We start from the raw sequence: 15,049 nt of genomic DNA on the forward strand, positions 1-15,049 counted from the left end.
GTTGACAGTGTTGACAGTGTTTGGACATTGTTGACAGTGTTTGGATAGTGTTGACAGTGTTGACAGTATTTAGACAGTGTGGACAGTGTTTGGACAGTGTTGACAGCGTTTGGACATTGTTGACAGTGTTGACAGTGTTGACAGTGTTTGGACAGTGTTGACAGTGTTTGGACAGTGTTGACAGTGTTTGGACATTGTTGACAGTGTTTGGACAGTGTTGACAGTGTTTGGACATTGTTGACAGTGTTTGGACAGTGTTTGGACAGTGTTGACAGTGTTTGGACAGTGTTGACAGTGTTTGGACAGTGTTGACAGTGTTTGGACAGTGTTGACAGTGTTGACAGTGTTGACAGTGTTTGGACAGTGTTTGGACAGTGTTGACAGTGTTTGGACAGTGTTGACAGTGTTTGGACAGTGTTTGGACATTGTTGACAGTGTTGACAGTGTTTGGACAGTGTTTGGACATTGTTGACAGTGTTTGGACAGTGTTGACAGTGTTGACAGTGTTTGGACAGTGTTGACAGTGTTTGGACAGTGTTGACAGCGTTTGGACAGTGTTGACAGTGTTTGGACAGTGTTGACAGTGTTTGGACAGTGTTGACAGTGTTGACAGTGTTGACAGTGTTTGGACAGTGTTGACAGTGTTTGGACAGAGTTGACAGTGTTTGGACAGTGTTGACATTGTTGACATTGTTGACATTGTTGACAGTGTTGACAGTGTTTGGACAGTGTTGACAGCGTTTGGACATTGTTGACAGTGTTGACAGTGTTTGGACAGTGTTGACAGTGTTTGGACAGTGTTGACAGTGTTTTGACAGTGTTTGGACAGTGTTTGGACAGTGTTGACAGTGTTTGGACAGTGTTTAGACAGTGTTTGGACAGTGTTGACAGTGTTTGGACAGTGTTGACAGTGTTAAGACAGTGATGACTGTGTTTGGACAGTGTTGACAGTGTGTTGACAGTGTTTGGACAGTGTTGACAGTGTTTGGACAGTGTTGACAGTGTTTGGACAGTGTTTGGACAGTGTTGACAGTGTTTGGACAGTGTTTGGACAGTGTTGACAGTGTTTGGACAGTGTTGACAGTGTTAAGACAGTGATGACTGTGTTTGGACAGTGTTGACAGTGTTTGGACAGTGTGGACAGTGTTTGGACAGTGTGGACAGTGTTTGGACAGTGTTGACATTGTTGACAGTGTTTGGACAGTGTTGACAGTGTTTGGACATTGTTGACAGTGTTTGGACAGTGTTGACAGCGTTTGGACATTGTTGACAGTGTTGACAGTGTTTGGACAGTGTTGACAGTGTTGACAGTGTTTGGACAGTGTTTGGACAGTGTTGACAGTGTTTGGATAGTGTTGACAGTGTTGACAGTGTTTGGACATTGTTGACAGTGTTTGGATAGTGTTGACAGTGTTGACAGTATTTAGACAGTGTGGACAGTGTTTGGACAGTGTTGACAGTGTTGACAGCGTTTGGACATTGTTGACAGTGTTGACAGTGTTGACAGTGTTTGGACAGTGTTGACAGTGTTTGGACAGTGTTTGGACAGTGTTGACAGTGTTTGGACATTGTTGACAGTGTTTGGACAGTGTTGACAGTGTTTGGACATTGTTGACAGTGTTTGGACAGTGTTTGGACAGTGTTGACAGTGTTTGGACAGTGTTGACAGTGTTTGGACAGTGTTGACAGTGTTTGGACAGTGTTGACAGTGTTGACAGTGTTGACAGTGTTTGGACAGTGTTTGGACAGTGTTGACAGTGTTTGGACAGTGTTTGGACATTGTTGACAGTGTTGACAGTGTTTGGACATTGTTGACAGTGTTTGGACAGTGTTGACAGTGTTGACAGTGTTTGGACAGTGTTGACAGTGTTTGGACAGTGTTGACAGCGTTTGGACAGTGTTTGGACAGTGTTTGGACAGTGTTTGGACAGTGTTGACAGTGTTTGGACAGTGTTTGGACAGTGTTGACAGTGTTTGGACAGTGTTTGGACAGTGTTGACAGTGTTGACAGTGTTTGGACAGTGTTGACAGCGTTTGGACAGTGTTTGGACAGTGTTTGGACAGTGTTTGGACAGTGTTGACAGTGTTTGGACAGTGTTTGGACAGTGTTGACAGTGTTTGGACAGTGTTGACAGTGTTTGGACAGTGTTTGGACAGTGTTGACAGTGTTTGGACAGTGTTTGGACAGTGTTGACAGTGTTTGGACAGTGTTGACAGTGTTGACAGTGTTGACAGTGTTTGGACAGTGTTGACAGTGTTGACAGTGTTTGGACAGTGTTGACAGCGTTTGGACAGTGTTTGGACAGTGTTGACAGTGTTTGGACATTGTTGACAGTGTTGACAGTGTTTGGACAGTGTTGACAGCGTTTGGACAGTGTTTGGACAGTGTTGACAGTGTTTGGACATTGTTGACAGTGTTGACAGTGTTTGGACAGTGTTGACAGTGTTTGGACAGTGTTTGGACAGTGTTGACAGTGTTTGGACAGCGTTTGGACAGTGTTGACAGCGTTTGGACAGCGTTGACATTGTTGACATTGTTGACATTGTTGACAGTGTTGACAGTGTTGACAGTGTTTGGACAGTGTTTGGACAGTGTTGACAGTGTTTGGACAGTGTTTGGACATTGTTGACAGTGTTGACAGTGTTTGGACATTGTTGACAGTGTTTGGACAGTGTTTGGACAGTGTTGACAGTGTTTGGACAGTGTTTGGACAGTGTTGACAGTGTTTGGACAGTGTTTGGACAGTGTTTGGACATTGTTGACAGTGTTGACAGTGTTTGGACATTGTTGACAGTGTTGACAGTGTTTGGACAGTGTTGACAGTGTTTGGACAGTGTTGACAGTGTTTGGACAGTGTGGACAGTGTTTGGACAGTGTTGACATTGTTGACAGTGTTTGGACAGTGTTGACAGTGTTTGGACATTGTTGACAGTGTTGACAGTGTTTGGACAGTGTTGACAGCGTTTGGACATTGTTGACAGTGTTGACAGTGTTTGGACAGTGTTGACAGTGTTTGGACAGTGTTTGGACAGTGTTGACAGTGTTTGGACAGTGAGTGTTGACAGTGTTTGGACAGTGTTGACAGTGTTTGGACAGTGTTTGGACAGTGTTGACATTGTTGACAGTGTTGACAGTGTTTGGACAGTGTTGACAGCGTTTGGACAGTGTTGACAGTGTTGACAGTGTTGACAGCGTTTGGACATTGTTGACAGTGTTGACAGTGTTTGGACAGTGTTGACAGTGTTTGGACAGTGTTGACAGTGTTTGGACATTGTTGACAGTGTTGACAGTGTTTGGACAGTGTTGACAGCGTTTGGACAGTGTTTGGACAGTGTTGACAGTGTTTGGACATTGTTGACAGTGTTGACAGTGTTTGGACAGTGTTTGGACAGTGTTTGGACAGTGTTGACAGTGTTTGGACAGTGTTTGGACATTGTTGACAGTGTTGACAGTGTTTGGACATTGTTGACAGTGTTTGGACAGTGTTTGGACAGTGTTGACAGTGTTTGGACAGTGTTTGGACAGTGTTGACAGTGTTTGGACAGTGTTTGGACAGTGTTTGGACAGTGTTGACATTGTTGACAGTGTTTGGACAGTGTTGACAGTGTTTGGACATTGTTGACAGTGTTGACAGTGTTTGGACAGTGTTGACAGCGTTTGGACATTGTTGACAGTGTTGACAGTGTTTGGACAGTGTTTGGACAGTGTTGACAGTGTTTGGACAGTGAGTGTTGACAGTGTTTGGACAGTGTTGACAGTGTTTGGACAGTGTTTGGACAGTGTTGACATTGTTGACAGTGTTGACAGTGTTTGGACAGTGTTGACAGTGTTGACAGCGTTTGGACAGTGTTGACAGTGTTGACAGTGTTGACAGCGTTTGGACAGCGTTTGGACAGTGTTGACAGTGTTTGGACAGTGTTTGGACAGTGTTGACAGTGTTAAGACAGTGATGACTGTGTTTGGACAGTGTTGACAGTGTGTTGACAGTGTTTGGACAGTGTTTGGACAGTGTTGACAGTGTTGACAGTGTTTGGACAGTGTTTGGACAGTGTTGACAGTGTTTGGACAGTGTTGACAGTGTTTGGACAGTGTTTGGACAGTGTTGACAGTGTTAAGACAGTGATGACAGTGTTTGGACAGTGTTGACAGTGTTTGGACAGTGTTTGGACAGTGTGGACAGTGTTTGGACAGTGTTGACATTGTTGACAGTGTTTGGACAGTGTTGACAGTGTTTGGACATTGTTGACAGTGTTTGGACAGTGTTGACAGCGTTTGGACATTGTTGACAGTGTTGACAGTGTTTGGACAGTGTTGACAGTGTTTGGACATTGTTGACAGTGTTTGGACAGTGTTGACAGTGTTTGGACAGTGTTGACAGTGTTGACAGTGTTTGGACAGTGTTGACATTGTTGACAGTGTTTGGACAGTGTTGACAGTGTTTGGACAGTGGACAGTTTGGACATTGTTGACAGTGTTTGGACAGTGTTGACAGTGTTGACAGTGTTGACATTGTTGACAGTGTTGACAGTGTTTGGACAGTGTTTGGACAGTGTTGACAGTGTTGACAGTGTTGACAGTGTTTGGACAGTGTTTGGACAGTGTTGACAGTGTTCACAGTGTTGACAGTGTTCACAGTGTTGACAGTGTTGACAGTGTTGACAGTGTTGACAGTGTTTGGACAGTGTTTGGACAGTGTTGACAGTGTTTGGACAGTGTTTGGACAGTGTTGACAGTGTGTTGACAGTGTTTGGACAGTGTTTGGACAGTGTGGACAGTGTTTGGACAGTGTTGACAGTGTTGACAGTGTTTGGACAGTGTTGACAGTGTTTGGACAGTGTTTGGACAGTGTTGACAGTGTTGACAGTGTTTGGACAGTGTTTGGACAGTGTTGACAGTGTGGACAGTGTTTGGACAGTGTTGACAGTGTTTGGACAGTGTGGACAGTGTTTGGACAGTGTTGACATTGTTGACAGTGTTTGGACAGTGTTGACAGTGTTTGGACAGTGTTGACAGTGTTGACAGTGTTTGGACAGTGTTGACAGTGTTTGGACAGTGTTGACAGCGTTTGGACAGTGTTTGGACAGTGTTGACAGTGTTTGGACAGTGTTGACAGTGTTTGGACAGTGTTGACAGTGTTTGGACATTGTTGACAGTGTTTGGACAGTGTTGACAGTGTTTGGACATTGTTGACAGTGTTTGGACAGTGTTGACAGTGTTTGGACAGTGTTGACAGTGTTGACAGTGTTTGGACAGTGTTGACAGTGTTTGGACAGAGTTGACAGTGTTTGGACAGTGTTGACATTGTTGACATTGTTGACATTGTTGACAGTGTTGACAGTGTTTGGACAGTGTTGACAGCGTTTGGACATTGTTGACAGTGTTGACAGTGTTTGGACATTGTTGACAGTGTTTGGACAGTGTTGACAGTGTTTTGACAGTGTTTGGACAGTGTTTGGACAGTGTTGACAGTGTTTGGACAGTGTTTAGACAGTGTTTGGACAGTGTTGACAGTGTTTGGACAGTGTTGACAGTGTTAAGACAGTGATGACTGTGTTTGGACAGTGTTGACAGTGTGTTGACAGTGTTTGGACAGTGTTGACAGTGTTTGGACAGTGTTTGGACAGTGTTGACAGTGTTTGGACAGTGTTTGGACAGTGTTGACAGTGTTTGGACAGTGTTGACAGTGTTAAGACAGTGATGACTGTGTTTGGACAGTGTTGACAGTGTTTGGACAGTGTGGACAGTGTTTGGACAGTGTGGACAGTGTTTGGACAGTGTTGACATTGTTGACAGTGTTTGGACAGTGTTGACAGTGTTTGGACATTGTTGACAGTGTTTGGACAGTGTTGACAGCGTTTGGACATTGTTGACAGTGTTGACAGTGTTTGGACAGTGTTGACAGTGTTGACAGTGTTTGGACAGTGTTTGGACAGTGTTGACAGTGTTTGGATAGTGTTGACAGTGTTGACAGTGTTTGGACATTGTTGACAGTGTTTGGATAGTGTTGACAGTGTTGACAGTATTTAGACAGTGTGGACAGTGTTTGGACAGTGTTGACAGCGTTTGGACATTGTTGACAGTGTTGACAGTGTTGACAGTGTTTGGACAGTGTTGACAGTGTTTGGACAGTGTTGACAGTGTTTGGACATTGTTGACAGTGTTTGGACAGTGTTGACAGTGTTTGGACATTGTTGACAGTGTTTGGACAGTGTTTGGACAGTGTTGACAGTGTTTGGACAGTGTTGACAGTGTTTGGACAGTGTTGACAGTGTTTGGACAGTGTTGACAGTGTTGACAGTGTTGACAGTGTTTGGACAGTGTTTGGACAGTGTTGACAGTGTTTGGACAGTGTTGACAGTGTTTGGACAGTGTTTGGACATTGTTGACAGTGTTGACAGTGTTTGGACAGTGTTTGGACATTGTTGACAGTGTTTGGACAGTGTTGACAGTGTTGACAGTGTTTGGACAGTGTTGACAGTGTTTGGACAGTGTTGACAGCGTTTGGACAGTGTTTGGACAGTGTTTGGACAGTGTTTGGACAGTGTTGACAGTGTTTGGACAGTGTTTGGACAGTGTTGACAGTGTTTGGACAGTGTTTGGACAGTGTTGACAGTGTTTGGACAGTGTTGACAGCGTTTGGACAGTGTTTGGACAGTGTTTGGACAGTGTTTGGACAGTGTTGACAGTGTTTGGACAGTGTTTGGACAGTGTTGACAGTGTTTGGACAGTTTTTGGACAGTGTTGACAGTGTTTGGACAGTGTTTGGACAGTGTTGACAGTGTTTGGACAGTGTTTGGACAGTGTTGACAGTGTTTGGACAGTGTTGACAGTGTTGACAGTGTTGACAGTGTTTGGACAGTGTTGACAGTGTTGACAGTGTTTGGACAGTGTTGACAGCGTTTGGACAGTGTTTGGACAGTGTTGACAGTGTTTGGACATTGTTGACAGTGTTGACAGTGTTTGGACAGTGTTGACAGCGTTTGGACAGTGTTTGGACAGTGTTGACAGTGTTTGGACATTGTTGACAGTGTTGACAGTGTTTGGACAGTGTTGACAGTGTTTGGACAGTGTTTGGACAGTGTTGACAGTGTTTGGACAGCGTTTGGACAGTGTTGACAGTGTTGACAGCGTTTGGACAGCGTTGACATTGTTGACATTGTTGACATTGTTGACAGTGTTGACAGTGTTGACAGTGTTTGGACAGTGTTTGGACAGTGTTGACAGTGTTTGGACAGTGTTTGGACATTGTTGACAGTGTTGACAGTGTTTGGACATTGTTGACAGTGTTTGGACAGTGTTTGGACAGTGTTGACAGTGTTTGGACAGTGTTTGGACAGTGTTGACAGTGTTTGGACAGTGTTTGGACAGTGTTTGGACAGTGTTTGGACATTGTTGACAGTGTTGACAGTGTTTGGACATTGTTGACAGTGTTGACAGTGTTTGGACAGTGTTGACAGTGTTTGGACAGTGTTGACAGTGTTTGGACAGTGTTTGGACAGTGTTGACATTGTTGACAGTGTTTGGACAGTGTTGACAGTGTTTGGACATTGTTGACAGTGTTGACAGTGTTTGGACAGTGTTGACAGCGTTTGGACATTGTTGACAGTGTTGACAGTGTTTGGACAGTGTTGACAGTGTTTGGACAGTGAGTGTTGACAGTGTTTGGACAGTGTTGACAGTGTTTGGACAGTGTTGACATTGTTGACAGTGTTGACAGTGTTTGGACAGTGTTGACAGTGTTGACAGCGTTTGGACAGTGTTGACAGTGTTGACAGTGTTGACAGCGTTTGGACATTGTTGACAGTGTTGACAGTGTTTGGACAGTGTTGACAGTGTTTGGACAGTGTTGACAGTGTTTGGACATTGTTGACAGTGTTGACAGTGTTTGGACAGTGTTGACAGCGTTTGGACAGTGTTTGGACAGTGTTGACAGTGTTTGGACATTGTTGACAGTGTTGACAGTGTTTGGACAGTGTTTGGACAGTGTTTGGACAGTGTTGACAGTGTTTGGACAGTGTTTGGACATTGTTGACAGTGTTGACAGTGTTTGGACATTGTTGACAGTGTTTGGACAGTGTTTGGACAGTGTTGACAGTGTTTGGACAGTGTTTGGACAGTGTTGACAGTGTTTGGACAGTGTTTGGACAGTGTTTGGACAGTGTTGACATTGTTGACAGTGTTTGGACAGTGTTGACAGTGTTTGGACATTGTTGACAGTGTTGACAGTGTTTGGACAGTGTTGACAGCGTTTGGACATTGTTGACAGTGTTGACAGTGTTTGGACAGTGTTTGGACAGTGTTGACAGTGTTTGGACAGTGAGTGTTGACAGTGTTTGGACAGTGTTGACAGTGTTTGGACAGTGTTTGGACAGTGTTGACATTGTTGACAGTGTTGACAGTGTTTGGACAGTGTTGACAGTGTTGACAGCGTTTGGACAGTGTTGACAGCGTTTGGACATTGTTGACAGTGTTGACAGTGTTTGGACAGTGTTGACAGTGTTTGGACAGTGTTGACAGTGTTTGGACATTGTTGACAGTGTTGACAGTGTTTGGACAGTGTTGACAGCGTTTGGACAGTGTTTGGACAGTGTTGACAGTGTTTGGACATTGTTGACAGTGTTGACAGTGTTTGGACAGTGTTTGGACAGTGTTTGGACAGTGTTGACAGTGTTTGGACAGTGTTTGGACATTGTTGACAGTGTTGACAGTGTTTGGACATTGTTGACAGTGTTTGGACAGTGTTTGGACAGTGTTGACAGTGTTTGGACAGTGTTTGGACAGTGTTGACAGTGTTTGGACAGTGTTTGGACAGTGTTTGGACAGTGTTTGGACATTGTTGACAGTGTTGACAGTGTTTGGACATTGTTGACAGTGTTGACAGTGTTTGGACAGTGTTGACAGTGTTGACAGTGTTTGGACAGTGTTTGGACAGTGTTTGGACAGTGTTGACATTGTTGACAGTGTTTGGACAGTGTTGACAGTGTTTGGACATTGTTGACAGTGTTGACAGTGTTTGGACAGTGTGGACAGTGTTTGGACAGTGTTGACATTGTTGACAGTGTTTGGACAGTGTTGACAGTGTTGACAGTGTTTGGACAGTGTTGACATTGTTGACAGTGTTTGGACAGTGTTGACAGTGTTGACAGTGTTGACAGTGTTGACAGTGTTTGGACAGTGTTGACAGTGTTGACAGTGTTTGGACAGTGTTGACAGTGTTTGGACAGTGTTTGGACAGTGTTGACAGTGTTTGGATAGTGTTGACAGTGTTTGGACAGTGTTTGGACAGTGTTGACAGTGTTTGGACAGTGTTTGGACAGTGTTGACAGTGTTTGGACAGTGTTGACAGTGTGTTGACAGTGTTTGGACAGTGTTGACAGTGTTTGGACAGTGTTGACAGTGTTTGGACAGTGTTGACAGTGTTTGGACAGTGTGGACAGTGTTTGGACAGTGTTGACATTGTTGACAGTGTTTGGACAGTGTTGACAGCGTTTGGACATTGTTGACAGTGTTGACAGTGTTTGGACAGTGTTTGGACAGTGTTGACAGTGTTTGGACAGTGTTGACAGTGTTTGGACAGTGTTGACAGTGTTTGGACAGTGTTTGGACAGTGTTGACAGTGTTTGGACAGTGTTTGGACAGTGTTTGGACAGTGTTTGGACATTGTTGACAGTGTTTGGACAGTGTTGACAGTGTTTGGACAGTGTTTGGACATTGTTGACAGTGTTTGGACAGTGTTGACAGTGTTGACAGTGTTTGGACAGTGTTTGGACAGTGTTGACAGTGTTGACAGTGTTTGGACAGTGTTTGTACAGTGTTTGGACAGTGTTGACAGTGTTTGGACAGTGTTGACAGTGTTGACAGTGTTGACAGTGTTGACAGTGTTTGGACATTGTTGACAGTGTTGACAGTGTAGACAGTGTTTGGACAGTGTTGACAGTGTTTGGACATTGTTGACAGTGTTGACAGTGTTTGGACAGTGTTGACAGTGTTTGGACAGCGTTGACAGTGTTGACAGTGTTGACAGTGTTGACAGCGTTTGGACAGTGTTGACAGTGTTTGGACAGTGTTGACAGCGTTTGGACAGTGTTTGGACAGTGTTGACAGCGTTTGGACATTGTTGACAGTGTTGACAGTGTTTGGACAGTGTTGACAGTGTGGACAGTGTTGACAGTGTTGACAGTGTTTGGACAGTGTTGACAGCGTTTGGACAGTGTTGACAGTGTTGACAGTGTTGACAGTGTTTGGACAGTGTTTGGACAGTGTTTGGACAGTGTTTGGACAGTGTGGACAGTGTTGACAGTGTTGACAGTGTTGACAGTGTTGACATTGTTGACATTGTTGACAGTGTTGACAGTGTTGACAGTGTTTGGACAGTGTTTGGACAGTGTTGACAGTGTTTGGACAGTGTTTGGACATTGTTGACAGTGTTGACAGTGTTTGGACATTGTTGACAGTGTTTGGACAGTGTTTGGACAGTGTTGACAGTGTTTGGACAGTGTTTGGACAGTGTTGACAGTGTTTGGACAGTGTTTGGACAGTGTTTGGACATTGTTGACAGTGTTGACAGTGTTTGGACATTGTTGACAGTGTTGACAGTGTTTGGACAGTGTTGACAGTGTTTGGACAGTGTTGACAGTGTTTGGACAGTGTGGACAGTGTTTGGACAGTGTTGACATTGTTGACAGTGTTTGGACATTGTGGACAGTGTTGACAGTGTTTGGACAGTGTTGACAGTGTTGACAGTGTTGACAGTGTTGACAGTGTTTGGACAGTGTTTGGACATTGTTGACAGTGTTTGGACAGTGTTGACAGTGTTTGGACAGTGTTGACAGTGTTGACAGTGTTGACAGTGTTGACAGTGTTTGGACAGTGTTGACAGTGTTTGGACAGTGTTGACAGTGTTTGGACAGTGTTGACAGTGTTTGGACAGTGTTGACAGTGTTTGGACAGTGTTGACAGTGTTTGGACAGTGTTTGGACAGTGTTGACAGTGTTGACAGTGTTTGGACAGTGTTGACAGTGTTTGGACAGTGTTTGGACAGCGTTTGGACATTGTTGACAGTGTTGACAGTGTTTGGACATTGTTGACAGTGTTTGGACAGTGTTGACAGTGTTGACAGTGTTTGGACAGTGTTGACAGTGTTTGGACAGTGTTTGGACAGTGTTTGGACAGTGTTGACAGTGTTGACAGTGTTTGGACATTGTTGACAGTGTTGACAGTGTTGACAGTGTTGACAGTGTTTGGACATTGTTGACAGTGTTGACAGTGTTGACAGTGTTGACAGTGTTGACAGTGTTTGGACAGTGTTGACAGTGTTTGGACATTGTTGACAGTGTTTGGACAGTGTTGACAGTGTTTGGACAGTGTTGACAGTGTTAAGACAGTGATGACTGTGTTTGGACAGTGTTGACAGTGTGTTGACAGTGTTTGGACAGTGTTTGGACAGTGTTGACAGTGTTTGGACAGTGTTGACAGTGTGTTGACAGTGTTTGGACAGTGTTTGGACAGTGTTTGGACAGTGTTGACAGTGTTGACAGTGTTGACAGTGTTTGGACATTGTTGACAGTGTTGACAGTGTTGACAGCGTTTGGACATTGTTGACAGTGTTGACAGTGTTTGGACAGTGTTGACAGTGTTTGGACATTGTTGACAGTGTTGACAGTGTTGACAGTGTTTGGACAGTGTTGACAGTGTTTGGACAGTGTTTGGACAGTGTTGACAGTGTTAAGACAGTGATGACTGTGTTTGGACAGTGTTGACAGTGTGTTGACAGTGTTTGGACAGTGTTGACAGTGTTTGGACAGTGTTGACAGTGTTGACAGTGTTTGGACATTGTTGACATTGTTGACAGTGTTGACATTGTTGACATTGTTGACAGTGTTGACAGTGTTTGGACAGTGTTGACAGTGTTTGGACAGTGTTGACAGTGTTGACAGTGTTTGGACATTGTTGACATTGTTGACAGTGTTGACATTGTTGACATTGTTGACAGTGTTGACAGTGTTTGGACAGTGTTGACAGTGTTGACAGTGTTTGGACATTGTTGACATTGTTGACAGTGTTGACAGTGTTTGGACAGTGTTGACAGCGTTTGGACAGTGTTTGGACAGTGTTGACAGTGTTTGGACAGTGTTTGGACAGTGTTGACAGTGTTTGGACAGTGTTGACAGTGTTTGGACAGTGTTGACAGTGTTTGGACAGTGTGGACATTGTTGACAGTGTTTGGACAGTGTGGACATTGTTGACAGTGTTTGGACATTGTTGACAGTGTTGACAGTGTTTGGACAGTGTTGACAGTGTTGACAGTGTTTGGACAGTGTTTGGACAGTGTTTGGACAGTGTTTGGACATTGTTGACAGTGTTGACAGTGTTTGGACATTGTTGACAGTGTTGACAGTGTTTGGACAGTGTTTGGACAGTGTTTGGACAGTGTTGACAGTGTTGACAGCGTTTGGACAGTGTTGACAGTGTTTGGACAGTGTTTGGACAGTGTTTGGACAGTGTTGACAGTGTTGACAGCGTTTGGACAGTGTTGACAGTGTTGACAGTGTTGACAGTGTTTGGACAGCGTTTGGACATTGTTGACTGTGTTTGGACATTGTTGACAGTGTTGACAGTGTTTGGACAGTGTTGACAGTGTTGACAGTGTTTGGACATTGTTGACAGTGTTGACAGTGTTTGGACAGTGTTTGGACAGTGTTTGGACAGTGTTGACAGTGTTTGGACAGTGTTTGGACAGTGTTGACAGTGTTTGGACAGTGTTTGGACAGTGTTGACAGTGTTTGGACAGTGTTTGGACAGTGTTTGGACAGTGTTTGGACATTGTTGACAGTGTTGACAGTGTTTGGACATTGTTGACAGTGTTGACAGTGTTTGGACAGTGTTGACAGCGTTTGGACAGTGTTGACAGCGTTTGGACAGTGTTTGGACAGTGTTGACAGTGTTGACAGTGTTTGGACAGTGTTTGGACAGTGTTGACAGTGATGACTGTGTTTGGACAGTGTTGACAGTGTTTGGACAGTGTTTGGACAGTGTTTGGACAGTGTTTGGACAGTGTTTGGACAGTGTTTGGACAGTGTTTTGACAGTGTTTGGACAGTGTTTGGACACTGTTGACAGTGTTTGGACATACTCTCAATTTACTAGAGCGTCTGGAGTGAAAGATGGGCAGAGCTTGCCCTTTTAGAACTAGGGCACATTTTAAATAAAATAATAATATGAATTCTATATATGCATATACACACCTATCTTCCGCCGTAGACTGAAGACCCATCTCTTTACAACTTGACTGTCCCTCCTTAAGACCTCTTCATCCCCACTACCCCCCCTGTACAGTTTCTCTACTGTAAATAATCAAATGTAAAAAATAACAAAACGTAATCCTTCCTTCCTCTAGCATTGTGACTGCCAATGGCCCCTGGTCCTAGCATAGATATGGTTTTCTTATGATGACTGATGTATAGATGATTTACTTACTCAAATGTCTGAAATGTAATTGACGAATATGATTTTCTTTTCATGTTCTCCAATTAGGGGCGGGTTGGGGCAGGGGGCTAAAGGGACTAGAAATGATACAAGCAATGCTATCAGATGGAGCGTCAATTCTATTTCCTCATTTGAAAGCTGATCCCCCAAGAAAATAGTAAAAATAAAAAATAAAATTTAACAATTGATTGACAGGTTGATTGCATGTCAAATAAAGCGTTTGTTTGTTTGTTTGTTTGTTTGTTTGAACTGATGATGTGATGTGTCTGGTGTCAGTGTTGGGAGAGCTTCGTAGGCCAGGAGCTCTACCGGTTCATTCTGATGGACTTCATCTTCACAATACTGGACACATTCTTTGGAGAGTTCCTCTGGAGGTGAGTAGGTTCTCTCTCTCTCATCTCTCCCATCGGTTTCTTTCTCTCCATCACACTCTCTCACACCCATATATTTTCTTTCGCTCATATACCGTATTTTCCGGACTATAAGTCGCACCCGAGTATAAGTAAAAAAATGGGGCATGAAGAGGAAAAAACCACATATAAGTCGCACTGGACTATAAGTCGCATTTATTTACCGTAGAAATGTATTTCTCAAAAACATTCAGTTATTCAATTACACAATAGCACACAGAACAACAGGCTCAGGCTGAATGCCGCTGAATACCGGTGTCCGGTATGTGATGAATACAAAAATAAATAATAAAGGTGCAACAGAATATTTAATAAATAAAAATATTAACACATTAATAAAGAACATACCTGGGAGGCTGAATAGGCTAAATTGGTTGTAAAGTCGCTATGGAATAAGGCCTACGGTATGCTAAATGCCCAAAAATGTAATGTGTCCGGTATGTTAACGTACTGTAACACAACAGTTATTCAACCACTGTACATATTATAGCACACAGAACAACAGGCTCAATAGGTGTCCGGTATGTTAACGTAACACAACAGTTATTCAACCACCGTACATATTATAGCACAGAACAACAGGCTCAATAGGTGTCCGGTATGTTAACGTAACACAACAGTTATTCAACCACCGTACATATTATAGCACACAGAACAACAGGCTCAATAGGTGTCCGGTATGTTAACGTAACACAACAGTTATTCAACCACCGTACATATTATAGCACACAGAACAACAGGCTCAATAGGTGTCCGGTATGTTAACGTAACACATTAATGAATAAAGATGAACACATTAATAAAGAACATACCGGTAGGCCTACCTGGGAGGCTGAATAGGCGAAAACGGACATAACAAACCAGCGAGTCCAACAAGCAAGTTCTCACGATCTCATTCCACATCACTGAATCCATTGAATTCGTCATCCTCTGTGTCACTTCTGAACAACTCTGCCAACTCCGGAGGAAGATGAAGCGCCGTCTCCTCTTCTGCAGGGCTGTCGTCAGACTCAGCATCAGTTCCAGTTATTCCGGCCTTTCTGAATCCCGACAGGATGGTTCCGGTTGTCACTGAAGTCCATGCTTTGTCGATCCATCCAAGGACTTGCTGGAAAGTTGCATGGCGCATCCTTCCAGTTGCCGTGAAGCTGTGC

General features: G+C 43.8%; 1 protein-coding gene across 1 annotated transcript in view; it reads left to right on the forward strand.

Annotated features, from left to right (window-relative positions):
* The window catches only part of tmc6b (transmembrane channel-like 6b), a 94,534-nt gene that overhangs the window by 57,137 nt on the left and 22,348 nt on the right, over nucleotides 1–15,049 (forward strand). Inside the window, exon 13 of the mRNA XM_080522340.1 lies at nucleotides 13,762–13,859. Within this exon, the coding sequence (XP_080378466.1) occupies nucleotides 13,762–13,859 (98 nt within the window). The remainder of the gene's footprint in view (nucleotides 1–13,761; nucleotides 13,860–15,049) is intronic.

The sequence above is a fragment of the Nansenia antarctica genome (genome assembly GCF_963989245.1).
Source record: "Nansenia antarctica genome assembly, chromosome: 2".
Lineage (NCBI taxonomy): Eukaryota > Metazoa > Chordata > Actinopteri > Argentiniformes > Microstomatidae > Nansenia > Nansenia antarctica.